Source organism: Ranitomeya imitator, chromosome 1, assembly GCF_032444005.1.
Source record: "Ranitomeya imitator isolate aRanImi1 chromosome 1, aRanImi1.pri, whole genome shotgun sequence".
Classification (NCBI taxonomy): Eukaryota; Metazoa; Chordata; class Amphibia; order Anura; family Dendrobatidae; genus Ranitomeya; species Ranitomeya imitator.
In genome coordinates, this window is record NC_091282.1 from 1,171,408,683 (window position 1) to 1,171,435,274 (window position 26,592).

General features: G+C 44.6%; 1 protein-coding gene across 4 annotated transcripts in view; it reads left to right on the forward strand.

The window, feature by feature from the left end:
- The window catches only part of KCNIP4 (potassium voltage-gated channel interacting protein 4), a 1,248,191-nt gene that overhangs the window by 1,193,088 nt on the left and 28,511 nt on the right, over window positions 1-26,592 (forward strand). For all 4 annotated transcript variants that reach the window (XM_069744678.1, XM_069744679.1, XM_069744677.1 and 1 more), the window contains 2 exons: window positions 4,766-4,873; window positions 20,583-20,687. In XM_069744678.1, coding sequence (XP_069600779.1) covers window positions 4,766-4,873; window positions 20,583-20,687 — 213 coding nt within the window. The remainder of the gene's footprint in view (window positions 1-4,765; window positions 4,874-20,582; window positions 20,688-26,592) is intronic.

Consider the following 26,592-nt stretch of genomic DNA (forward strand, 5'->3'; position numbering starts at 1 on the left):
TTGTATGTGCCATAAAGGGGTCCACGGTTGTATGTGCCATAGAGGCATTCATGATTGTATGTGCCATAGAGGCATGCATGAATGTATGTGCCATAGAGGGGTCCATGATTGTATGTACTATAGAGGCTTCCATGATTGTACGTGCCATAGAGGCATCCATGATTGTATGTGCCATAGAGGGGTCCATGATTGCATGTGCCATAGAGGGGTCCATGATTGCATGTGCCATAGAGGCGTCCATGATCGTATGTGCCATAGCGGCGTCCATGATCGTATTATTATTATTATTATTATTTATTTATATAGCACCATTGATTCCATGGTGCTGTACATGAGAAGGGGTTACATACAAGTTACAAATATCACATACAGTAAACAAACTAACAATGACGGACTGATACAGAGGGGCGAGGATCCTGCCCTTGCGGGCTTACATTCTACAGGATTATGGGGAAGGAGACAGTAGGTTGAGGGTTGCAGGAGCTCCGGTGTTGGTGAGGCGGTAGCTCCGGTGTTGGTGAGGCGGTAGCTTCGATAGTGATGAGGCAGCAGCGGTGTCAGTGCAGGTTGTAGGCTTTCCTGAAGAGATGAGTTTTCAGGTTCCGTCTGAAGGATCCGACTGTGGTTGATAGTCGGACGTGTTGGGGCAGAGAGTTCCAGAGGATGGGGGATAGTCGGGAGAAGTCTTGGAGGCGATTGGATGAGGAGCGAATAAGTGTGGAGGAGAGAAGGAGGTCTTGGGAGGACCGGAGATCACGTGAGGGAAGATATCGAGAGATTAGTTCAGAGATATATGGAGGAGACAGGTTGTGGATGGCTTTGTAGGTCAGTATTAGCAATTTGAACTGGATACGCTGAGGGAATGGGAGCCAGTGAAGAGATTTGCAGAGGGGGGAAGCGGAGGAGTAGCGAGGAGAGAGATGGATTAGTCGGGCAGCAGAGTTAAGGATGGACTGGAGAGGTGCAAGGGTGTTAGCAGGGAGGCCACAGAAAAGGATGTTGCAGTAGTCAAGGCGGGAAATGATGAGGGCGTGCACAAGCATTTTAGTAGATTGGGGGTTGAGGAAAGGACGGATCCTGGAGATATTTTTGAGCTGGAGGCGACAGGAGGTGGAAAGAGCTTGGATGTGTGGTTTGAAGGACAGGGCAGAGTCGAAGGTTACTCTGAGGCAGCGGACTTCGGGTACAGGGGAAAGCATGATGTCATTGACTGCGATAGATAGGTCAGGTAAGGAAGATTTGTGGGATGGAGGAAAGATGTTGAGTTCAGATTTGTCCACATTGAGTTTGAGGAAGCAAAGGAGGATATGGCTGATAGGCACTCTGGGATTCTGGACAGCAGAGCGGTGACGTCTGGGCCAGAGAGGTAGATCTGAGTGTCATCAGCATAGAGGTGGTACTGGAATCCATGGGACTTTATGAGTTGTCCCAAGCCAAGTGTATAGATTGAGAAGAGTAGGGGTCCTAGAACAGAGCCTTGGGGGACTCCCAACAGAGAGAGGGTGGGATGAGGAGGTAGTATGGGAGTGGGAGACGCTGAATGTGCGGTTGGAAAGGTACGAGGCGATCCAGGATAGGGTGAGGTCTTTGATGCCAAAGGAGGAGAGCATCTGCAGTAGGAGGCAGTCGTCAACTGTGTCGAAAGCAGAGGACAGGTCTAGAAGGAGGAGTACAGAGTATTGTCCAGTAGCTTTGGCGGTAAGTAGGTCGTTAGTGATTTTGGTCAGGGCAGTCTCAGTTGAGTGATGGCGGCGGAAACCAGATTGTAGATTGTCGTACAACAAGTTAGATGAGAGGTGGGAGGAGAGTTCAGCATGGACGTGCTGCTCCAGGAGTTTGGAAGCAAATGGGAGCAGCGATATTGGGCGATAGCTGGACATAGCAGTTGGATCGAGGGTTGGCTTTTTAAGGATAGGCGTGATTGTGGCATGTTTGAACGGCGAGGGGAAGGTGCCAGAAGTTAGTGATAGGTTGAAGAGGTGGGTTAGGGATGGGATAAGTGTGGTGGTGAGGTTGGGGAGGAGGTGGGATGGGATGGGGTCGAGCGCACAGGTGGTGAGGTGGGATTTGGAGAGGAGACAATTAAGTCCCCCTTCAGTGATGTTGGATAGGGAGGTTATGGGGTTTGGGCATTGGTCTGGTATACAAAGGGGTTGTGGTGGTTGAACAATAAAGACTTGCTTTGTCTGGTCGATCTTATTTTTAAAGTGTGTGGCAAAGTCCTCAGCAGAGATGAGGGAGGTTGAAGGGGGCAGTGGGGGGCGGAGGAGGGAGTTAAATGTTTTGAATAACTGTTTGGGGTTGTGGGATAGGGAAGATACGAGGGTTGTGAAGTAGGCCTGTTTAGCAGAGGTGAGTGCAGATTTAAAAGCGAGTGTTGCTTGTTTGAATACAGTGAAGTCGTCTTGCGAGTGTGTTTTCTTCCAACGCCGCTCCGCAACCCTGGACACTTGCCTTAGATTTTTGGTGGTGTTATTATGCCAAGGTTGTCTATTGATACGTCGCGCTCTGCCATGGACGAGAGGGGCAACCGTGTCAATAGCTGATGCGAGAGTGGCATTGTAGAAAGCAGCGGCACTGTCTGTGTCGTGGAGTGAGGATATGGATGCCAGTGGTAGGATGGAGTCAGAGAGTGTGTGGGTGTCTAGGTGTGCAAGGTTTCTGCGTGGGTGCGCATGTTGCTGGATATGGATGATTGGTGAGGAGGACAGGGATGAGAAGGTGAGCAGATGGTGGTCGGATAGAGGGAGAGGGGAGGTGGTGAAGTTAGATAGAGAGCAGAGACGGGTGAATACCAGGTCTAGTGTATGCCCATCCGTGTGGGTGGCTGCGGAGGACCACTGGGTAAGTCCAAAGGATGAGGTAAGGGACAGAAGTTTGGAGGCTGTTGACTGAAGGGTATCAATGGGGATGTTGAAGTCACCCATGATGATGGTGGGAGTGTCAGCAGAGAGAAAGTGAAGAAGCCAGGTGGAGAATTGGTCAATAAAGGCAGTGGCCGGGCCCGGAGGTCGGTATATGACGGCCACTTGGAGGTTGGAGGGAGAGTAGATGCGGACAGAATGGACTTCAAAAGAGGGGAGGGTAAGGGAGGGAAGAGGTGGGATTGGGTTAAAGGTGCAGTTTGAAGAAAGGAGAAGACCCACTCCTCCACCATGTTTGTTGCCGGGTCGAGGGGTGTGGGTGAAGTGGAGGCCTCCGTAACACAGCGCAGCAGGGGAGGCGGTGTCAGAGGGTGTTAGCCATGTTTCTGTGAGGCCAAGGAAGGCAAGATTGCGGGAGAGAAAAAGGTCGTGAATCACATGAAGCTTATTGCAGATTGAGCGGGCATTCCAGAGTGCTCCAGAGAGAGGGAGCAGGGGGGTGGGCGTCAGAGGCACGGGTTTTATGTTGGAAAGATTGCGGAAGTTCATGTTGGATAGGGAGTGATAGGAGGGAGTAGTAATGGGAGGTATGAGATGTGGGGGTCCAGGGATGGGAGATATGTCTCCAGCAGTGAGGAGAAGGAGAGAGAGCGAGCAGGTGGGAGAAAGAGAGTGGCCGACTTGTTTTATGTGTTTGTTGGACAGATTTGAGGTTGAGGAGCAGGTCAGCAGGGGAGGACAGGTGGGGAGGTAAGAGGGAAGGGGAGATGATTATTAGGTTAGAGAGTGCGGGGATTTGTGATAGCGAAGGAGAGAGAGGACTAGTGGAGCAAACACTGTAGGGGCATAGGTAAACATGGCGAAGAAGTAAGATGGGTTAATAGAAAAGCTAGATCCAAGTAATAAGAAGTGCTTACTCGGAAGACACACCCAGAAGAAACAGAACATAGAGTGGGTTCCTGACTCCTGCCGTGACTAACTGCCGTTGAAATAACTGCGGCGTCTGTATGCTTAGCTGCCGTGATGCTTTGCTGCAGGGATGCGCGTGCCTGACCCCACACGCGTGCACCCCTTAAGATGCTACTAAATTTATAGGACTGACTAAAGGATCAGGTGAGAGGGATTGTGGGTCCTTATTTGGGATAAATTAGCAATTGGCCAACACCCCGGGGGAGGTTACAAGATCAAAGGCACTAGACCTGGCTGCAAACATATGCTCTAACACCTTGAACACAATAATATCTCCTGTGACCCCAGCATGGATGGACAGCAGTAAGTAATACAAAGCGACAAATGCATTTAGCATACATTCAACAGGCACATTAAAGGGGAAGGTGCAGGATTAGAGGCGGCAGATAACAGCGAGCAGCAGAGATGTTTGTACCATTAAAGGGGAAGGTGCAGGATGTATGTGTATGTGCGTATGTGCCATAGAGGCGTCCATGATCGTATGTGCCATAGAGGCGCCCATGATTGTATGTGCCATAGAGGCATCCATGATTGTATGTTCCATAGAGGCATCCATGCAGCTGATAGAATCTGACCTTTCCATTCACGAAAGAGCCCCAAAGTGAACCTATGCGCTTCGTCAATGGGAGATGAGACTACATTATTAGCAATCATGGGGTGAGAAATTGATAAAGTGCCTTAGAAAGGGGATGAAGGTGATATTAAAAATGAGCTAATTTCACCCTTGATGCAAAAACTTAGCAATGTGCTGGTGTACAGGATGGTACATACAACAGCGAGGGGTCATATAGCTGATTATAAGGGGTTTGCCGCAGATTTAGTGTTTTTGTAAATATGCAGCATTTGCTCCTTCATTGGGTTTTGCAGACTTAACTTTACAGCCAGTAGTTGTTGGCTCCTTACTTTTTCATATTTCCATCTTGTCTCTGTAGGACTTTGTAATGGGACTTTCTACTCTGCTTAGAGGGACAATCCAAGAAAAACTGAACTGGGCATTTAATTTATATGATATTAATAAAGATGGATATATCACTAAAGAGGTAAGAGACTTTCCTATGATGTATGGAAAAATTGTCTTATTCCAATAATTATTATTCCAATAATTTCTCTTCCATTGGCTGCGGTATTTCACTGTACTCAAGAATTTATGGTGAAATATGAAAAACATTTGGATTGTATACAAAAGAAAAGAAGGAAAAATAGTAAAAAGTGAACCTGATGTAATCTGAAGGGAGAAATCCGAATGAGGATGTCAGCAGGGCACATATTATATAACATACTGTATATATACAGTTTATATTTGTGTGTGTATATATATATATATATATATATATATATACACGAGTATATTTGGATATATACACATATATCTGTGTGCGTGTTGGATTACATGGGTTCATGCAATGGTTTTCCATTATCTTATAGGAATGTGCACATTATAGAGTCAGACTGAAGGCAGAAACACAACAAAGAAACAAATATGAAAACAAGGAGTAAAGAAATATGCATGAAGCAAATCAGAATATGTGTTATAGCTTAAGTTGCTCAAAATCCCCTCCTTTTACTCTGATGACAGCTTTGCCCCTCCCCTCTTGTAATTCTCTCAAGAAGCTTCATCGGGTCGTCACCTGGAATGGCTTCCAAAGAACAGGTTTGCCTCAGCAAGAGATTATTTGTGTAATCACTGGCCTTCGGAAAGTGTTTGTGACCGTTGGTGTGTTTTGCCGAGGCAGAGTAGGCACACAGCTTCATACATTGATGAGCCATATTACACAAATGATCTAAGTCAGAATATAGAAAGGACCACTCAACTAAAAAGAAGACTATTCATCATTACTTTAAAGCATGAACGTCAATCAATCTACAAAATTGATACAACCTTCAATGTATCCTCAAGTGTAGTCATGAAAACCATTAAACACTATGATGAAACTGTCCCACACATGGACCACAAGGAAGAAAGACCTATGCTGCATAGGATAAGTTTATCAGAGTTACCAGCCTCAAAGACCACAAATTGACAGCACCTTAGACAACAGCCTTCATAAATAATAGGTAGGTAAGAATTAGCATACACATCTCAACATCAACTGTCCAGTGGGAGACTGTGAGAATCAAACTTTGTTTTGTTTCCTTCAAAGAAGCAATACTCTATTACTGAAGCCTGCAAACACAAAGAGAATTGCTTGGAAGAAATGAAAACACAAAAACTGGACATTTGTTCAGTGGAAATCTGTGCTGTGGTCTTACGTTAAAATTTGAGATTCATGGTGCCAACTGCCATATCTTAGTGAGACACAGAAAAGGTCAGTGAATGTATCTACATTTTTGGTGCCCAAAGTAAAGCATGGAGGTAAGATGTGATGGTGTAGGGTGTTTTGTAGATGATACTGACGGTGATTTATTAAAAATTCATGGCACACTTACCCGGCATGGCTACCACAGCATTCTGTAGGGGCATGCCATGCCATCTGATTTGCACTTACTGGGATCACCATGTGTGTTGCAACAGGATAAAGACCCAAATCACACCTCCATTCTAAATAAGGGCAATATGACCAAGATGGAGAGAGATAGAGAGCTTCTTCAGATGACATGGCTTCCACAACTACCTGACTTCAACCCAATTGATATGGTGTGGGATCAGATGAACCACAGAGTGGAGACAAAGCAGCCAACAAGTGCTTAACCCTCCTGGAACTCCGTGAAGAATGTTGGAAGCCATTCCAAGCAAACACATGAAAAAGATGCTTGAAAGAATGCCAAGGGGATGTAAAGCTTTCATCAGAGTAAAATGGGGCAGTTTGAGTGATTTAAGGTTTAACATACATTCTGTTGTACATGTGTTTCTTCACCACTTGTTTCTGTAAATGTACTTTTGTGGTTTTGCAGCCTTCAGTCTGAACCTAAAATGTTCACATTCCCATAAAAACAAGGAAAATCATTGCATGAACATGTAACATGTGTATCTGACTGGTACTGTATGTGTGCATGTACCGTATATGTGAATCTGTGTATGTATATAATCTTCATAAAGCAGAAGCAGCACTGTAATAGCTCATGGTGCGTGCAAATCCTTCTCAAACTGCAACAAGGTCTGTAGTAATTAAAATAGAAAAAAACAAATAAAAAGGGGAGAAGACTCAATCTTTGCATTGTGCGTCTATGTGTGCCACACTAAGCATGGAGAACAGAAAGAGGAGAAGAGAACTGTGAGGACTTGAGAACCAAAATTGTTGAAAAATATCAACAATCTCAAGGTTACAAGTCCATCACCAGAGATCTTGAAGTTCGTTTGCTCACAGTGCACAACATAATCAAGAAGAAGGACCCATGGCATGGTAGCTAATCTCCCTTGACGTGGACGGCGGAGAAAAATTCATAAAATGTTGCAATGCAGGATAGTTCGGATGGTGAATAAGCAGCCCCTGGACGTGGATGACAGAGAAAAATTGAAGAAAATAGGTATTAAGCTTACCGTTAATTATGTTTCCAGGAGTCCATACTGGCAGCACCCTGGAGGACGTCCTCCTCCCCCTTTGCTGGGACAGGAAACACACGAGAGTTCAAAAGGGCATGTCCCACCCCCAATCCTCAGTGTTGTAACAAGAACCACCTCATGGATATGCAGAAAAGACTTTTTAATAGAAACAATATATACATTAATTTGTCATAAACATATTTACTCATATGTCAAATATAACATGCAATACATTTTATACCAGAACATAATACATCTTATGTCAGGCGTCTTACATAGAGGATATCAGTACTACAGGGAGGGAACTACCAGTGCTGTCAGTATGGACTCCTGGAAACATAATTAACGATAAGCTTAATACCTATTTTCCAGGACGTCCCTCCTGACAGCACCCTGGAGAGTACCAAAGCACCTACTTAGGGTGGGATTACCGCCTGGAGAACCTTTCTCCCAAATGCCGTATGTTGACCAGACAGAACATGAAGTTTATAGTGTCTACAAAATGTATTAGCACTAGCCCAAGTGGCTGCCTTACAGATCTGCTCAAGAGATGCACTTGCTCTCTCAGCCCACGAAGTAGCTATCCCTCGAGTAGAATGTGCGTGAAGACCCCTTGGAGAAGGAAGCCCTTCAGACTGATAAGCCTCAGAGATCACCGAAGTGATCCAACGAGCAATAGAAGCTTTAGAAGCCTTATTTCCCTTATTCTTCCCTCCAAACAAAATAAACAAATTCGGGTCGATACGCCACGAGTTGGTGGCTGCTAAGTAGTCTAGAACCACCTGTCTGATGTCGAGGGAATGAAGGGCTCTTTCTTTCTCATTAGCCGGATTATTACAGAAGGATGGTAACACGATCTCCTGATTTCTGTTTTTTACTGACCCCACCTTTGGAATAAAGGAGGGATCCAATCTAAGAACTAGACTATCTTCTCTAATCTGAAGGTAAGGGTCCCTAGTACATAGGGCCTGGATTTCCCCCACTCTCTTAGCCGTAGTAATTGCCACTAAGAATGCTGTTTTACGAGTGAGTACTGAAATGGGCATATTATCGGCCGGGGCGTAAACATCTTTACAGAGGAATCTGAGGACCAGATTTAGGTCCCTGGATGGCGAGATTTGTCTAATGGTAGGGCGCAACCTCTGGGTGGCTCTGATAAACCTAACTATCCACGGGTGAGATGCTAGGGGGTAGTCAAGAAAAGAGCTAAGTGTCGAGATCTGCACTTTCAGAGAAAAATTGAAGAAAATTTGCAATATGGGATAATCCGAATGGTGGATAGTCAGCCCCAATCAAGTGCCAAAGAAATTCAAGGCATAAGAGCGAACTATCTGTCAACATTTGAATGAAATAAAAAAACGCTATGGCACCCAGGAGAACTTCACTGCTGACACAGACATTAAAAAAAGCTAGACTGCAGTTTTCAAAAATGTACGTTAGTAAGCCAAATTCCTTCTGGGAAAGTGTCTTCTGGATAGATGAAACCAATAGCTTTTTATTAAAAAAAAGAAAACATCATTCTACTGTTTACCCAAAATGGAATGAGGCCTAAAAAGAAAAGAACACAGCAATTAGTCAAATATTGTGGAGGTTCAAAGATATTTTGGTTTTTTTTGCTGCCTCTGGCATTGGGGGCCTTGACTGTATGCAAGGCATTATGAAATCTGAAGATTACCAAAGGATTTTGGGTCACAATGTAATGCTCAGTATTAAAAAGCTGAGTGTACTTCCTAGATCATGGGTCTTCCAGCAGGAAAATGACCCTTAAAATACTTTAATAAGCACCCAGAAATGAATGAAAACAAAGAGCTGGAGAGTTCTGAAGTGGCCAGCAATGAGTCAGGATCTAAATCCCATAGCACAATTCCGGAGAGATCTTAAAATCGCTGTTGGGAGAAGGCACCTTTCATATGAGTGACCTGGAGCAGTCTGCAAAGTATACTACTATGTGGGCAGTTCTATATACTACTGTGTGGGCTGTGCTGTATACTACTATGTGGGCTCTGCTATATACTACTGTTTGGGGCTCTGCTGTATACTACTGTGTGGGCTGTGCTGTATACTACTTTGTAGGCTGTGCTATATACTGTGTGGGCTCTGCTGTATACTACTATGTGGGCTGTGCGATATACTACTGTGGGCTGTGCTGTATACTACGTGGGCTGTGCTGTATACTACTATGTGGGCTGTGCTATATACTACTGTGTGGGCTCTGCTGTATACTACTATGTGGGCTGTGCTATACACTACTTTGTGGGCTCTGCTGTATACTACTATGTGGGCTGTGCTGTATACTACTATGTGGGCTCTGCTGTATACTACTATGTGGGCTGTGCTGTATACTGCTACGTGGGCTGTGTTATCTGCTATGCGGGTTGTGCTATATACTATGGGGGTATATTATATTCTATGGGGGAGGTTGTGTTATACTATGGGGGGCTGCATTATATTCTGTGGGGGCTACATTATATATTATGGGGAGGTGGGCTGTATTATATTCTATGGGGTGGCTGCATTATACTCTGGGGTGGCTGCATTATATTCTGTAGGGTGGTGGCTGCATTATACTATATGTGGGCTGCATTATACTGTATCAAGGATTATGGGGAATACGTTATACTATGAAGAACTATGGGGTGCATTATACTATGGGAAGTGAATTGTACTACATGGATGACTATGGCGGTGCATTATACTATATGGAGCACTATAAGGAGTGTATTATGCTATATGGAGGACTATGAGGAGTGTTTTATGCTATATAGAGGACTGAGCAGTGTATTTTAATATATGGAGGACTATAGGGAGTGTATTATACTATACTAGATGGCAGCCTGATTCTAAAGAATCGGGAGTCTAGAATCCATATATACTTGAAATTCGGCAGGAGCTTGAAGAGCAACGTCACTGGGCCCGCCTCCACGCAGTAGAAACTTGCTGTGAGGTAAAAATTCAAAAATCACACCAAAATGGCGGGCGGAGTGTGTCACAGTACGGCACGTTTCTGATTGATCGCTCGCAGCAGGCGGCAACCAATCAGACACTGGACACTGTTGACGTCACTTATCTCCGGACATTAGCTCCGGACATTAGCTCCGGACATTAGCTCCGGACATTAGCTCCGGACAAAGCCACGGAAGTTGGCACAAATTGCAGGAAGTAGTATTCTAGGCAATTATATATAAGATGAAGGACTGTGGTGCACATTATAATATATGGAGTACTATGGGGTGTATTTTACTAAACAAGTAAAATGCTGCATATTCAGATTGTTTTTGCTGGAACAAAAATCATTGTTCTCAGCAGCACATCGCCGATCTAAACTGTAGATGTGCTGCTGATTACATGATACTGTATGAGGACCGATTAATCTATTAGTGATTGTTCTGTTCCCATCATTCTTTCTCAGTTGGTGTAAAGAGCCCAGGAAACAAGCAATATTGTCGATCACACTCGTTTAGCGGCCTGAACTCAGCGCATATAAATACAACAGAAATGCTCCTGTATGATGTGCAATATGTTAGCATTTGGGGCCCCATTTTAAATTTTGCCTAGGCGTAGGGCCCCACTTTGCCTAAAACCGGCCCTGCCTACAAGTGTACAAAGATATTATACAGTCACCATGTGACAAGTGGGCCTGTGTAACTTCAAATGCCAGGGCTGAATTTTAGTCCCAGTCCAGCCCTGCCATCGACGGGATGGTACGTCATATGCGATCGGCCGCGCTCACGGGGGGAGCGCGGCTGATCGTGGCCGGGTGTCAGCTGACATCCGGCACTATGTGCCAGGAGTGGTCACGGACCGCCCCCGGCACATTAACCCCCGGAACACTGTGATCAAACATGATCGCAGTGTTCCGGCGGTACAGGGAAGCATCGCGCAAGGAGGGGGCTCCCTGCGTGCTTCCCTGAGACCCTCGGAGCAACGCGATGTGCTCGCGTTGCTCCGAGGGTCTCCTACCTCCTTCTCCCTGCAGGCCCCAGATCCAAAATGGCCGCGGGCTACTTCTGGGTCCTGCAGGGAAGTGGCTTACAAGCGCCTGCTCAGAGCATGTATGCCTGTAGCCCTGCATGTCTGCAAAGTGTCAGATCAGCAATCTGACCTTATAACATGATGTGTTTACCCCCCCCCCCCCCCCCCCAGGGCAATGTTACGAAGTAAAAAAAAAATATTCAGATGTGTAAAAGAAAAATAACAATTCCTAAATAAAGAAAAAATAATATTGTTCCCATAAAAACATTTCTTTATCTAAATAAAAAAAAACAATAAAAGTACACATATATTTAGTATCGCCGCGTCCGTAACGACCCCACCTATAAAACTATCCCGCTAGTTTACCCCATCAGTGAACACCGTAAAAAAAAAAAAAAAGAACGAGGCAAGAAACAACGCTTTATTATCATACCACCAAACAAAAAGTCGAATAACACGCAATCAGAAAGACGGATATAAATAACCATGGTACTGCTGAAACGTCATCTTGTCCCGCAAAAAATGAGCCACCATACAGCATCATCAGCGAAAAAATAAAAAAGTTATAGTCCTCAGAATAAAGCAAATGCAAAAAAATAATTATTTTTTATATAAAATAGTTTTTATCGTATAAAAGCGCCAAAACATAAAATAAATATAAATAAGATATCGCTGTAATTGTGCTGACCCAAAGAATAAAACTGCTTTATCAATTTTACCAAACGTGGAACAGTATAAACGCCCCCTTCCCCAAAATAAATTCATGAATAGCTGGTTTTTGGTCATTCTGCCTCATAAAAATCGGAATAAAAAGCGATCAAAAATGTCACATGCCCAAAAATGGAACAAATTAAAACGTCAACTCATCCCGCAAAAAAACAAGACCTCACTTGACTCTATGGACCAAAGTATGGAAAAATTATAGCTCTAAAAATGTGGAGACGCAAAAACTATTTTTTGCAATAAAAAGCGTCTTTTAGTGTGTGACGGCTGCCAATCCAAAAAATTCGCTAAAAAACCCGCTATAAAGTAAATCAAACCCCCTTCATCACCCCCTTAGTTAGGGAAAAAGAATAAAATAAAAAAAGTATATATTTCCATTTTCCCATTAGGGCTAGGGTAAGGGTTAGGGCTAGGGTTGGGGCTAGGGTTAGGGTTGGGGCGAGGGTTAGGGCTAGGGTTGGGGCTAGGGTTAGGGTTGGGGCTAGGGTTAGGGTTGGGGCTAGGGTTAGGGTTGGGGCTAGGGTTAGGACTAGGGTTAGGATTAGGGTTTGGGCTAGTGTTGTGAATTCTGTGGCTGAATTCACTCCTGTGGTCACAAGTGGTACTGCAGCTTCTGAGCTTCCTCCCTCAGGTGTTCTGGTGAGCTCGTTAACTGCTTCATTACTTAACTCCGCCTGATGCTGCTATCCTTGCTCCTTGTCAATGTTTCAGTGTTGGATCTGAGCTTCTCCTGATTGTTCCTGTGACCTGCTGCTCTGTATAGCTAAGTGCTTTTTGCTTTTTTGTTGCTTTTTTTCTGTCCAGCTTGTCTTTTGTTTTGCTGGAAGCTCTGAGACGCAAAGGGTGTACCGCCGTGCCGTTAGTTCGGCACGGTGGTTTTTTTTTGCCCCCTTTGCGTGGTTTTGCTTTAGGGTTTTTTGTAGACTGCAAAGTTCGCTTTACTGTCCTCGCTCTGTCCTAGAATATCGGGCCCCACTTTGCTGAATCTATTTCATCCCTACGTTTTGTCTTTTCATCTTACTCACAGTCATTATATGTGGGGGGCTGCCTTTTCCTTTGGGGAATTTCTCTGGGGCAAGTCAGGCCTATTTTTCTATCTTCAGGCTAGCTAGTTTCTTAGGCTGTGCCGAGTTGCCTAGGTAGTTGTTAGGCGCAATCCACAGCCGCTTTTAGTTGTGTTTAGGATAGGATCAGGTGTGCAGTCTACAGAGTTTCCACGTCACAGAGCTCGTTCTTGTATTTTTGGGTATTTGTCAGATCACTGTGTGCGCTCTGATTGCTAAGCACACTGTGTTTCTGGATTGCCTTCATAACACCTGTCATTAGCAAACATAACAGTACAAGGAGCCAAACTAATGATTCTCAATAGAGGGAAAGAAAAAGTTCTGACATCATTTTTTTTTTTTTTTCTGCTCTGTGTTCACTTTTTTTTTTTTCCCCTAGACATTTGGGTGATTCTGGACACAGGTGTGGACATGGATATTCAGGGTCTGTGCTCTTCAATGGATAATCTCGTTATAAATGTACAAAAAATTCAAGATACTATTGATCAGAAATCTATGTTAGAACCAAGAATTCCTATTCCCGATTTGTTTTTTGGAGATAGAACTAAATTTCTAAGTTTCAAAAATAATTGTAAGCTATTTCTGGCCTTGAAACCTCATTCTTCTGGTAATCCTATTCAACAGGTTTTGATTATTATTTCTTTTTTGCGCGGCGACCCTCAAGACTGGGCATTTTCTCTTGCGCCAGGAGACCCTGCATTGAGTAGTGTTGATGCGTTTTTCCTGGCGCTCGGATTGCTGTACGATGAGCCTAATTCAGTGGATCAGGCTGAGAAAAATTTGCTGGCTTTGTGCCAGGGTCAGGATGATATAGAAGTATATTGTCAGAAATTTAGGAAATGGTCAGTACTCACTCAGTGGAATGAATCTGCGCTGGCAGCTTTGTTCAGAAAGGGTCTTTCTGAGGCTCTTAAGGATGTCATGGTGGGATTTCCTATGCCTGCTGGTTTGAATGAGTCTTTGTCTTTGGCCATTCAGATCGGTCGACGCTTGCGCGAGCGTAAATCTGTGCACCATTTGGCGGTACTGCCTGAGGTTAAACCTGAGCCTATGCAGTGCGATAGGACTATGACTAGAGTTGAACGGCAGGAATACAGACGTCTGAATGGTCTGTGTTTCTACTGTGGTTATTCCACTCATGCTATTTCTGATTGTCCTAAGCGCACTAAGCGGTCCGCTAGGTCTGCCGTCATTGGTACTGTACAGTCCAAATTCCTTCTGTCCATTACCTTGATATGCTCTTTGTCGTCGTTTTCTGTCATGGCGTTTGTGGATTCGGGCGCAGCCCTGAATCTGATGGATTTGGATTATGCTAAACGTTGTGGGTTTTTCTTGGAGCCTTTGCGGTGTCCTATTCCATTGAGAGGAATTGATGCTACACCTTTGGCCAAGAATAAACCTCAATACTGGGCCCAGCTGACCATGTGCATGGCTCCTGCACATCAGGAAGTTATTCGCTTTCTGGTGTTGCATAATCTGCATGATGTGGTCGTGTTGGGGTTGCCATGGCTACAAACCCATAATCCAGTATTGGATTGGAATTCCATGTCGGTATCCAGCTGGGGTTGTCAGGGGGTACATGGTGATGTTCCATTTTTGTCGATTTCGTCATCCATCCCTTCTGAGGTCCCAGAGTTCTTGTCTGATTATCAGGATGTATTTGAAGAGCCCAAGTCCGATGCTCTACCTCCGCATAGGGATTGTGATTGTGCTATCAATTTGATTCCTGGTAGTAAATTCCCTAAAGGTCGATTATTTAATTTATCCGTGCCCGAACACGCCGCTATGCGCAGTTATGTGAAGGAATCCCTGGAGAAGGGACATATTCGCCCATCGTCATCACCACTGGGAGCAGGGTTCTTCTTTGTAGCCAAGAAGGATGGTTCGCTGAGACCGTGTATTGATTACCGTCTTCTTAATAAGATCACTGTTAAATTTCAGTATCCCTTGCCATTGTTATCTGACTTGTTTGCTCGGATTAAGGGGGCTAGTTGGTTCACTAAGATAGATCTTCGTGGTGCGTATAATCTGGTGAGAATCAGGCAAGGAGATGAATGGAAAACTGCATTCAATACGCCCGAGGGTCATTTTGAGTATCTAGTGATGCCGTTCGGACTTGCCAATGCTCCATCTGTGTTTCAGTCTTTTATGCATGACATCTTCCGTGAGTATCTGGATAAATTCCTGATTGTTTACTTGGATGACATTTTGATCTTCTCAGATGATTGGGAGTCTCATGTGAAGCAGGTCAGAATGGTTTTTCAGGTCCTGCGTGCTAACTCTTTGTTTGTGAAGGGATCAAAGTGTCTCTTCGGTGTGCAGAAAGTTTCATTTTTGGGGTTCATCTTTACCCCTTCTACTATCGAGATGGATCCAGTTAAGGTCCAAGCCATCCAGGATTGGATTCAGCCGACATCTCTGAAAAGTCTGCAAAAGTTCCTGGGCTTTGCTAATTTTTATCGTCGCTTCATCTGTAATTTTTCTAGCATTGCCAAACCATTGACCGATTTGACCAAGAAGGGTGCTGATTTGGCTAATTTGTCTTCTGCTGCTGTGGAAGCTTTTCAGGAGTTGAAGCGTCGTTTTTGTTCTGCCCCTGTGTTGTGTCAGCCAGATGTTTCTCTTCCGTTCCAGGTCGAGGTTGATGCTTCTGAGATTGGAGCAGGGGCGGTTTTGTCACAGAGAGGTTCTGATTGCTCAGTGATGAAACCATGTGCTTTCTTTTCCAGGAAGTTTTCGCCCGCTGAGCGTAATTATGATGTGGGCAATCGAGAGTTGCTGGCCATGAAGTGGGCATTCGAGGAGTGGCGTCATTGGCTTGAAGGAGCTAAGCATCGCGTGGTGGTATTGACTGATCATAAGAACTTGACTTATCTCGAGTCTGCCAAGCGCTTGAATCCTAGACAGGCCCGTTGGTCGTTATTTTTTGCCCGCTTCGACTTTGTGATTTCGTACCTTCCGGGCTCTAAAAATGTGAAGGCGGATGCTCTGTCTAGGAGTTTTGTGCCCGACTCTCCGGGTTTATCTGAGCCAGCGGGTATCCTCAAGGAAGGAGTCATTGTGTCTGCCATCTCCCCTGATTTGCGGCGGGTGCTGCAAAAATTTCAGGCGAATAAACCTGATCGTTGTCCAGCAGAGAAACTGTTCGTCCCTGATAGGTGGACTAATAAACTTATCTCTGAACTTCATTGTTCGGTGTTGGCTGGTCATCCTGGAATCTTTGGTACCAGAGAGTTAGTGGCTAGATCCTTCTGGTGGCCATCTCTGTCACGGGATGTACGTACTTTTGTGCAGTCCTGTGGGATTTGTGCTAGGGCTAAGCCCTGCTGTTCTCGTGCCAGTGGGTTGCTTTTGCCCTTGCCGGTCCCAAAGAGGCCTTGGACACATATTTCGATGGATTTCATTTCTGACCTTCCCGTTTCTCAAAAGATGTCAGTCATTTGGGTGGTCTGTGATCGCTTTTCTAAAATGGTCCATCTGGTGCCCTTGGCTAAATTGCCTTCCTCCTCTGATTTGGTACCTTTGTTCTTTCAGCATGTGGTTCGGTTGCATGGCATTCCTGAGAATATTGTTTCTGACAGAGGTTCCCAGTTTGTTTCAAGGTTCTGGCGAGCCTTTTGTGGTAGGATGGGCATTGACCTATCCTTTTCCTCGGCTTTCCATCCTCAGACTAATGGCCAGACCGAACGAACCAATCAGACCTTGGAAACATATCTGAGATATTTTGTTTCTGCAGACCAGGATGATTGGGTGTCCTTTTTGCCGTTGGCTGAGTTCGCCCTTAATAATCGGGCCAGCTCGGCTACCTTGGTTTCTCCATTTTTTTGCAATTCTGGGTTCCATCCTCGTTTCTCTTCAGGACAGGTTGAGTCTTCGGACTGTCCTGGTGTGGATTCTGTGGTGGATAGGTTGCAGCAGATCTGGACTCAGGTAGTGGACAATTTGATCTTGTCCCAGGAGAAAGCTCAACTTTTCGCTAATCGCAGACGCCGTGTGGGTCCCCGACTTCGTGTTGGGGATCTGGTTTGGTTATCTTCTCGTCATATTCCTATGAAGGTTTCCTCTCCTAAATTTAAACCTCGTTTTATTGGTCCGTATAGGATTTCTGAGGTTCTCAATCCTGTGTCTTTTCGTTTGACCCTCCCAGACTCCTTTTCCATACATAATGTATTCCATAGGTCGTTGTTGCGGAGATACGTGGCACCTATGGTTCCATCTGTTGAGCCTCCTGCCCTGGTTTTGGTGGAGGGGGAATTGGAGTATATTGTGGAGAAGATTTTGGATTCTCGTGTTTCTAGACGGAAACTCCAGTATCTGGTTAAATGGAAGGGTTATGCTCAGGAAGATAATTCCTGGGTTTTTGCCTCTGATGTTCATGCTTCCGATCTTGTTCGTGCCTTTCATGCGGCTCATCCTGGTCGGCCTGGGGGCTCTGGTGAGGGTTCGGTGACCCCTCCTCAAGGGGGGGGTACTGTTGTGAATTCTGTGGCTGGATTCACTCCTGTGGTCACAAGTGGTACTGCAGCTTCTGAGCTTCCTCCCTCAGGTGTTCTGGTGAGCTCGTTAACTGCTTCATTACTTAACTCCGCCTGATGCTGCTATCCTTGCTCCTTGTCAATGTTTCAGTGTTGGATCTGAGTTTCTCCTGATTGTTCCTGTGACCTGCTGCTCTGTATAGCTAAGTGCTTTTTGCTTTTTTGTTGCTTTTTTTCTGTCCAGCTTGTCTTTTGTTTTGCTGGAAGCTCTGAGACGCAAAGGGTGTACCGCCATGCCGTTAGTTCGGCACGGTGGGTTTTTTTTGCCCCCTTTGCGTGGTTTTGCTTTAGGGTTTTTTGTAGACTGCAAAGTTCGCTTTACTGTCCTCACTCTGTCCTAGAATATCGGGCCCCACTTTGCTGAATCTATTTCATCCCTACGTTTTGTCTTTTCATCTTACTCACAGTCATTATATGTGGGGGGCTGCCTTTTCCTTTGGGGAATTTCTCTGGGGCAAGTCAGGCCTATTTTTCTATCTTCAGGCTAGCTAGTTTCTTAGGCTGTGCCGAGTTGCTTAGGTAGTTGTTAGGCGCAATTCACAGCCGCTTTTAGTTGTGTTTAGGATAGGATCAGGTGTGCAGTCTACAGAGTTTCCACGTCACAGAGCTCGTTCTTGTATTTTTGGGTATTTGTCAGATCACTGTGTGCGCTCTGATCGCTAAGCACACTGTGTTTCTGGATTGCCTTCATAACACCTGTCATTAGCAAACATAACAGGCTAGGGTTAGGGTTGGGGCTAGGGCTACAGTTAGGGTTGGGGCTAAAGTTAGGGTTAGGGTTTGGATTACATTTACGGTTGGGATTAGGGTTAGTGGTGTGTCAGGGTTAGGGGTGTGGTTAGGGTTATGGTTGGGATTAGTGTTAGGGGTGTGTTGGAGTTAGGGGTGTGGTTAGGGTTGGGATTAGGGTTAGGGGTGTGTTGGAGTTAGGGGTGTGGTTGGGGTTAGAGACTAGATAAGTTCCTTAGGGGATCTACTTTCCAATATGGTGTCACTTGTGGGGGGTTTCAATGTTTAGGCACATCAAGGGCTCTCCAAACGCAACATGGCGCCCCATCTCATTTCCAATATCCAGGAAAATTATGTGCACACTGTTAATTAGTTGGTGCAGGCTCAAACAAACAGTCCAAGTATCAAAAAGAGAATCAGCCGCACTCAGGTAGTTGAAAGTTATGCAAGATGTGTGGTTTCTTTATTCATATATACAAACATCACCAGGTGCTTTTTACAAATACAGTAGTGGCGGACCATGAGATCCAAATAAGGTTAACGTTTCGACCAAGGATGGTCTTTGTCAAAACCTCACTTATGCCAGAGAAGTAGATATAGGAGAAAAGAGATAGCCAAGTCCCCATAGGGCTCCGGCCTCCTCTGAAAAAACAGCGCAGGGAATTCTGGGACGTGGTCACCTAGTAACATTGGAGATAAAGCGCTGGACAATTCCAGTCAATTTTGCATTGAAAAGTCAAACGGCGCTCCTTCCCTTCCGAGCTCTGCCATGCGCCCAAACAGTGGTTTACCCCCACATATGGGGTATCGGCGTTCGCAGGAAAAATTGTACAACAACTTTTGGGGTCCATTTTCTTCTGTTAACCTTGGTAGAATAAAACAAATTGGAGCTGAAGTAAATTTTTTGTGAAAAAAAGTTAAATGTTCATTTTTTTTAATGAAACCTGAAGGGTTAATAAACTTCTTGAAAGTGGTTTTGAGCAGCTTGAGGGTTGCAGTTTTTAGAATGGTGTCACACTTGGGTATTTTCTATCATATAGACCCCTTAAAATTACTTCAAATGTGATGTGGTCCCTAAAAAAAAATGGTGTTGTAAAAACGAGAAATTGCTGGTCAACTTTTAACCCTTATAACTCCGTAACAAAAAAAATGTTGTTTCCAAAATTGTGCTGATGTAAAGTAGACATGTGGGAAATGTTACTTATTAAGTATTTTGTGTGACATATCTCTGTGATTTAAGGGCATAAAAATTCAAAGTTGGAAAATTTTCAAAATTTTCGCCAAATTTCAGTTTTTTTTCACAAATAAACGCAGGTAATATCAAAGAAATTTTACCACAATCATGAAGTACAATATGTCACGAGAAAACAGTGTCAGAATCACTGGGATCCGTTGAAGCGTTCCAGAGTTATAACCTCATAAAGGGACAGTGGTCAGAATTGTAAAAATTGGCCCGGTAATTAACATGCAAACCACCCTTGGAGGTAAAGGGGTTAACTTTAGTCCTTATAGAGATTATGTAATCTTCAACTTGCTAAAAGGGAACCTGTCACCCCGAAAATCGCGAGTGAGGTAAGCCCACCGGAATCAGGGGCTTATCTACAGCATTCTGTAATGCTGTAGATAAGCCCCCGATGTTACCTGAAAGAGGAGAAAAAGACGTTAGATTATACTCACCCAGGGGCGGTCCTGCTGCTGGCCCGGTCAAACGGGCGTCTCTGGTCTGCTGCGGTGCCTCCCAACTTCATTACAAGACGTCCTCTTCTGATCCTCAGCCTCGGCTCCGGCGCAGGTGTACTTTGCTCTGCGGATAGAGGGTAGTACTGCAGTGCGCAGGCGCCGGAAAGGTCAGAGAAGTCCGGCGCCTGCGCACTGCCGTACTTTGCTCTGCCCTCAACAGGCCAGATTAAAGTACGCCTGCGCCGGAGCTGTGGCTGAAGATCAGAAGAGGACGTCTTGTAATGAAGATGGGAGGCGCCGGAGCGGACCAGAGACACCCGTTTGACCGGACCAGCAGCGGGACCGCCCCTGGGTGAGTATAATCTAACGTCTTTTTCTCCTCTTTCAGGTAACATCGGTGGCTTATCTACAGCATTACAGAATGCTGTAGATAAGCCCCTGATGCCGGTGGGCTTACCTCACCCGCGATTTTCGGGGTGACAGGTTCCCTTTAACTTTATATATCTTCAATTGGAAATACTACTCATGGCAGCTGATGTTGATGTCTACTGATAATGTCTTCCAGGAGATGCTTGACATCATGAAGGCGATTTATGATATGATGGGTAAATGCACATACCCTGTTGTTAGGGAAGATACCCCAAAACAACACGTGGAAAACTTCTTCCAGGTAAGGTCCACATATAAAGCTGTTATCTGTGACAAATTAGTAGAGACTGTTTAGAGGACAGAAATGTATTTGATTTGTACACATACAATTATCACAATGGTCCAAGTGCAGTTTTTGCATATTTATCCTTTTTTTTTTTCCTAAAGAGTAACCATCAATTTGTTTATTCCAAAATCAATAGTATCCATGAGAATAAGAAACATAGGATATATTACAATCAGAAAAATTCACTTTGTACTCCTCAATGACTGCTTATTCATTCTCAAAATTTTCAATTCACAAGTAAAAATCCATTTTCAATTAATACTTATTTTTTCAATTACTGATATAGGAAACGGCAGTTTGTGCTCATAAAGTTCTATGGAGAATTGTCATTTCAGGAGAACTTGCAACAGAATGTCTGTGTCGGCCTCTAGCTCCTCCCCCTCCATAGAAATTAAAAACACCAACTGTCATCTCCCATTGCAGTAATGGGAAAATCTATCTTCACTGCATAAAAGATTTTATAGACTTTAGCCATGCACTTACAAAGAAAGATCAGTCCAGGAGGAGAAAGAAGCAGAGTTCTCTGATCAGATATACAGTTGTGCTCAAAAGTTTACATACCCCGGCAGAATTATTGCTTTCTTGGCCTTTTTTCAGTGAATATGAATGATAACACCAAAACTTTTTCTCTACTCATGGTTAATGGTTGGGTGAAGCCATTTATTGTCTAACTACTGTGTTTTCTCTTTTTAAATCATAATGACAACCCAAAACATCCAAATAGCCCTGATCAAAAGTTTACATCCCTCATTTCTTAATAACATGTATTGCCCCCTCTAACATCAATGACAGCTTGAAGTCTTTTGTGGTAGTTGTGGATGAGGTTCTCTATTTTCTCAGATGGTAAAGCTGCCTACTCTTCTTGGCAAACATTCTCCAGTTCCTGTAAATTACTGGGCTGTTTAGCATGAACTGCGCGCTTGAGATCTCCCCAAGGTGGCTCAATGATATTCAGGTCAGGAGACTGAGATGGCCACTCCAGAACCTTCACTTTGTTCTGCTGTAGTCAATGACAGGTCGACTTTGCCTTGTGTTTTGGATCGTTGTCATGTCGGAACGTCCAAGTATGTCCCATGCGCAACTTCCGGGCTGATGATTGCAAATTTGCCTCTAGTATTTGCTGATAACATGCTGCATTAATTTTTCCTTCAACTTTGACCAAGTTTCCTGTGCCTTTGTAGCTCACACATCCCCAAAACATCAGCGATCCACCTTCGTGCTTTACAGTAGGAATCATGTTCCTTTCATAATAGGCCTTGTTGACCTCTCTCCAAATGTAATGTTTATGGTTGTGGCCAAAAAGTTTAATTTTTGTCTCATCATTCCAATTTACCGTGTTCCAGAAGTTTTGAGGCTTGTCTCTGTGCTGTTTTGCGTATTGTACGCGAGATACTCTGTAGCATTTGCGCATTAATGGCTTTCTTCTGACGACTTGACCATGCAGACCATTTTTCTTCAAGTGCCTCCTTATTGTGCATCTTGAAACAGCCACACCGCTAGTTTTCAGAGAGTCCAGTATTTCAGTATTTCAGCTGATGTTATTTGTGGATTTTTCTTTACATCCTGAACAATTTTCCTGGCAGTGTGGGTGAAATTTGGAATACCTGACCGTGGTTTTTGTTGTGAATTCTGTTGTCGGGCTCCCTCCTGTGGTCATGAATGGTACTTCGGCTGGTTCTGTCCATGGACTTCCTCTGGTGGGTGTTTCTGAGTTTCCTTCCACAGGTGACGAGGTTAATTCGTTAGCTGGCTGCTCTATTTAACTCCACTTAGATCTTTGCTCCATGCCACCTGTCAATGTTCCAGTATTGGTCTAGTTCACTCCTGGATCGTTCTTGTGACCTGTCTTCCCAGCAGAAGCTAAGTTCCAGCTTGTATTTCTTTGGTTTACTATTTTTCTGTCCAGCTTGCTATTTTTATTGTTGTCTTGCTTGCTGGAAGCTCTGGGACGCAGAGGGAGCGCCTCCGCACCGTGAGTCGGTGCGCAGGGTCTTTTTTGCGCACTCTGCGTGGTCTTTTTGTAGGTTTTTGTGCTGACCGCAAAGTAACCTTTCCTATCCTCGGTCTGTTCAGTAAGTCGGGCCTCACTTTGCTAAATCTATTTCATCTCTGTGTTTGTATTTTCATCTTTACTCACAGTCATTATATGTGGGGGGCTGCCTTTTCCTTTGGGGAATTTCTCTGAGGCAAGGTAGGCTTTATTTTTCTATCTTCAGCGCTAGCTAGTTCCTTAGGCTGTGCCGAGTTGCATAGGGAGCGTTAGGCGCAATCCACGGCTATTTCTAGTGTGTTTGATAGGATTAGGGATTGCGGTCAGCAGAGTTCCCACGTCCCAGAGCTCGTCCTTTATTATCAGTAACTATCAGGTCATTCCGTGTGCTCTTAACCACCAGGTCTATTATTGTCCTGACCACCAGGTCATAACAGGTTTTGTTTTTACAGAGCCCTTAATTTTCCATTTGTTAATCACAGTTTGAATGCTGCTGACTGGCATTATCAATTCCTTGGATATCTTTTTGTATCCCTTTCCTATTTTATACAGTTCAACTACCTTTTCCTGTAGATCCGTTGACAATTCTTTTGCTTTCCCCATGACTCACAATCCAGAAACGTCAGTGGCTGGATGAAAGATGCAAGAGTCTGTCTGAATCCAAGAAAACTCACTCAGCTTTTATGTACACACACTGATTACAAGCAAACAGGTCACAGGTGAGAATGTTACCTTTAGTAGCCATTTTAACCCATTTGTGTCAACTTCTGCACATGTTATCAGGCCAAAATCACCAGGGTATGTGAACTTTTGATCAGGGTCATTTGGATGTTTTTGGTTGTCATTATGATTTAAAAAGAAAAAACACATTAGTTTGACAATAAATGGCTTCACCCAACCACTAACTATGAGTGGAGAAAAAGTTTTGGTGTTGAAAGGCCAAGAAAGCAAAAATTCTGCTGGGGCATGTAAACTTCTATGAAAATAGATTTGGCACACCCAATTCAGATGCAGAAAAAATAGAAATAATTTTATTGATATAGGTACATCAACTGTATGAAAATGTTAATAGAATTCAAGTAAATGTAGTGTTCTTTCAAATATGTCATATAGCAATTAGCATAAGGCATGGCCACGTTGGACCCCATGGCTGTACCCTGTTTCTGTAGAAAAAAATTATCACGGAGAACCAAGTTAACAAGTTTCATACTGAAATCAATAACATTACAGCCCTTTTTTGTATGTAAACTTTTGAGCCCAACTGTATTACAAAGTTTCTTATTTTCATGTGTACTAATGATTTATGAAATAAAATTAAAAAGATGGTTACTCTTTAATTTAAGATCCACTACTGGTTTTGTCTGAAAATAATTAATGCATAATGTGTGTAAGACCTTGACCATCAACATAAGGTAACATTTCAAATAAGTTTTATGTATTATTTACACTCAGAATTTAGATACAGATATAAGCTAAAGGGGTTGCATCCTCTTCTCTTCTTCAAGTTAGCACCGCTCACTTGCTAGTGTTAGTGTAATACTGAAGATTGATAGTTCGGACCAGGGCTGCCACTAGAAATTTCGGAGCCCCATACTGGCAAAATTTTCGGGGCCCCCTTGAGACTCCGCCCAGGCTCCACCCCAGCCCCGCCTCCACACTCCACCCCTCGAACTGGCCACAGTCCCACCGCTCTCTCTTGGAAAATCTCCACTTCTCACCTATCACACATTGACAGTTCCCATCACTAGATCACACATAAAGCCGGCAGCTTTTGTTTTGGCCAAAAGATTTTTTAAGCCACCAAAATGACAAGGTAGACACTTTTGGCCAGGCCCTACTCTACTGTTAGAATTTTAACTATTTGTTAAAATATGCAATACAATTTAGGTTTATTTTTATTTATTTTTCAATTTTTAAAATGACCTATAATACCACATACAAGGAACAAATACCACAGCACCATGACCAGACACCATATTACCACCACAGTGACCGAATAATATCAAATACAAGGAACAAATACCACAACACCATGACCAGACCACATATTACCACCAGTGACTGAATACTAAAATACTGATCAGTAATAAAAAACACCCCACAATACTATTACCATAAGTACCAGTATTCACAGGAGATCTGTACTTAGTATGCAGTGTCTGTGTAGAGGTTATACAGTGATCACTGGTGACGTTGTACACAGGACCTCTGTATATAGTATACAGTGTATAGTGTCAGTGTATAGGTAACACTGACTCACCAGTGACGTCTCTAGGTGAAGTCCTTCATCTTTCATCCAAAACAGATCGCCATCACTTCATCCAACCAGGACTTGTTTCTGCAGGGAATAACACAGTTATCTCGAGTTCCGCTTGAAGAACACATTACTTAATTTTCCCAACTTCTACATTACACCACATGAAGAAGGCAACATAGTATCACTCTACACAGTAACAGGACCGCCTCCATTTAAAACAGTATACTCAAAAAATAAAATAAATACATCACTGCAGTAATAATATCCCTTAATTAGCCCCTATAGTAATAATATTCGCCATCCTAGCCCCCGTGTGTCTCATTCCTGGCATCAGCCATATGTTCTCCCATCCTGCCCTAATGAGTATCCATCCTGCCCCATATGATCTCCCCATCTGTCTCCAACGTATCCATCCTGCCCCATGATCCTGCCCCATGATCCTGCCCCATCTGTTTCCCATCCTGCCCCGAGTGTCTCCAATCATGCCCGTATCACCATTCTGCCCTGTCTCCAATCATGCCCCCATGTCTGCAATCATGCCCCCCGTGTCTCCATTCTGCCCCCATGTTTCCAATCCTGCCCCATCTGTTTCCAATCCTGCCCCATCTGTCTCCAGACATGCCGCCATGTTTTTCATCCTGCCCCGTGTCTCCAATCATGCCCTGTATCTCCATTCTGCCCCCGTGTCCAGCATACTGCCCCCGTGTCCAGCATACTGCCCCCGTGTCCAGCATTCTGCCCCCGTGTCCAGCATTCTGCCCCCGTGTCCAGCATTCTGCCCCCGTGTCCAGCATTCTGCCCCCGTGTCCAGCATTCTACCGCCGTGTCCAGCATTCTGCCCATGTCCAGCTTTCTGCCCCTTTGTCCAGCATCTCCTCTGCCCAGCTTTCTGCCCCGTTGTCCAGCATTCTGCTCCCATGTCCAGCATCTCCTCTGCCCCTGTGTCCAGCTTTCTGCCCCTTTGTCCAGCATCTCCTCTGCCCAGCTTTCTGCCCCTTTGTCCAGCATTCTGCCCCTGTGTCCAGCATCTCCTCTGCCCAGAGTTCTGCCCCTTTGTCCAGCATTCTGCACCTGTGTCCAGCATCTCCTCTGTCCAGCTTTCTACCCCTTTGTCCGGCATTTTGCCCCTGTGTCCAGCATCTCCTCTGCCCAGCTTTCTGCCCCTTTGTCCAGCATTCTGCCCCTGTGTCCAGCATCTCCTCTGCCCAGCTTTCTGCCCTGTTGTCCAGCATTCTGCCCCCGTGTCCAGCATTTCCTCTGTCCGTGTCCAGCTTTCTGCCTCTTTGTCCAGCATTTTGCCCCTGTGTCCAGCATCTCCTCTGCCCAGCTTTCTGCCCCTTTGTCCAGCATTCTGCCCCTGTGTCCAGCATCTCCTCTGCCCAGATTTCTGCCCCTTTGTCCAGCATTCTGCCCCTGTGTCCAGCATCTCCTCTGCCCAGCTTTCTGCCCCTTTGTCCAGCATTCTGCCCCCCTGTCCAGCATCTCCTCTGCCCCTGTGTCCAGCTTTCTGCCCCTTTGTCCAGCATTTTGCCTCTTTGTCCAGCATCTCCTCTGCCCAGCTTTCTGCCCCTTTGTCCAGCATTCTGCCCCTGTGTTCAGCATCTCCTCTGCCC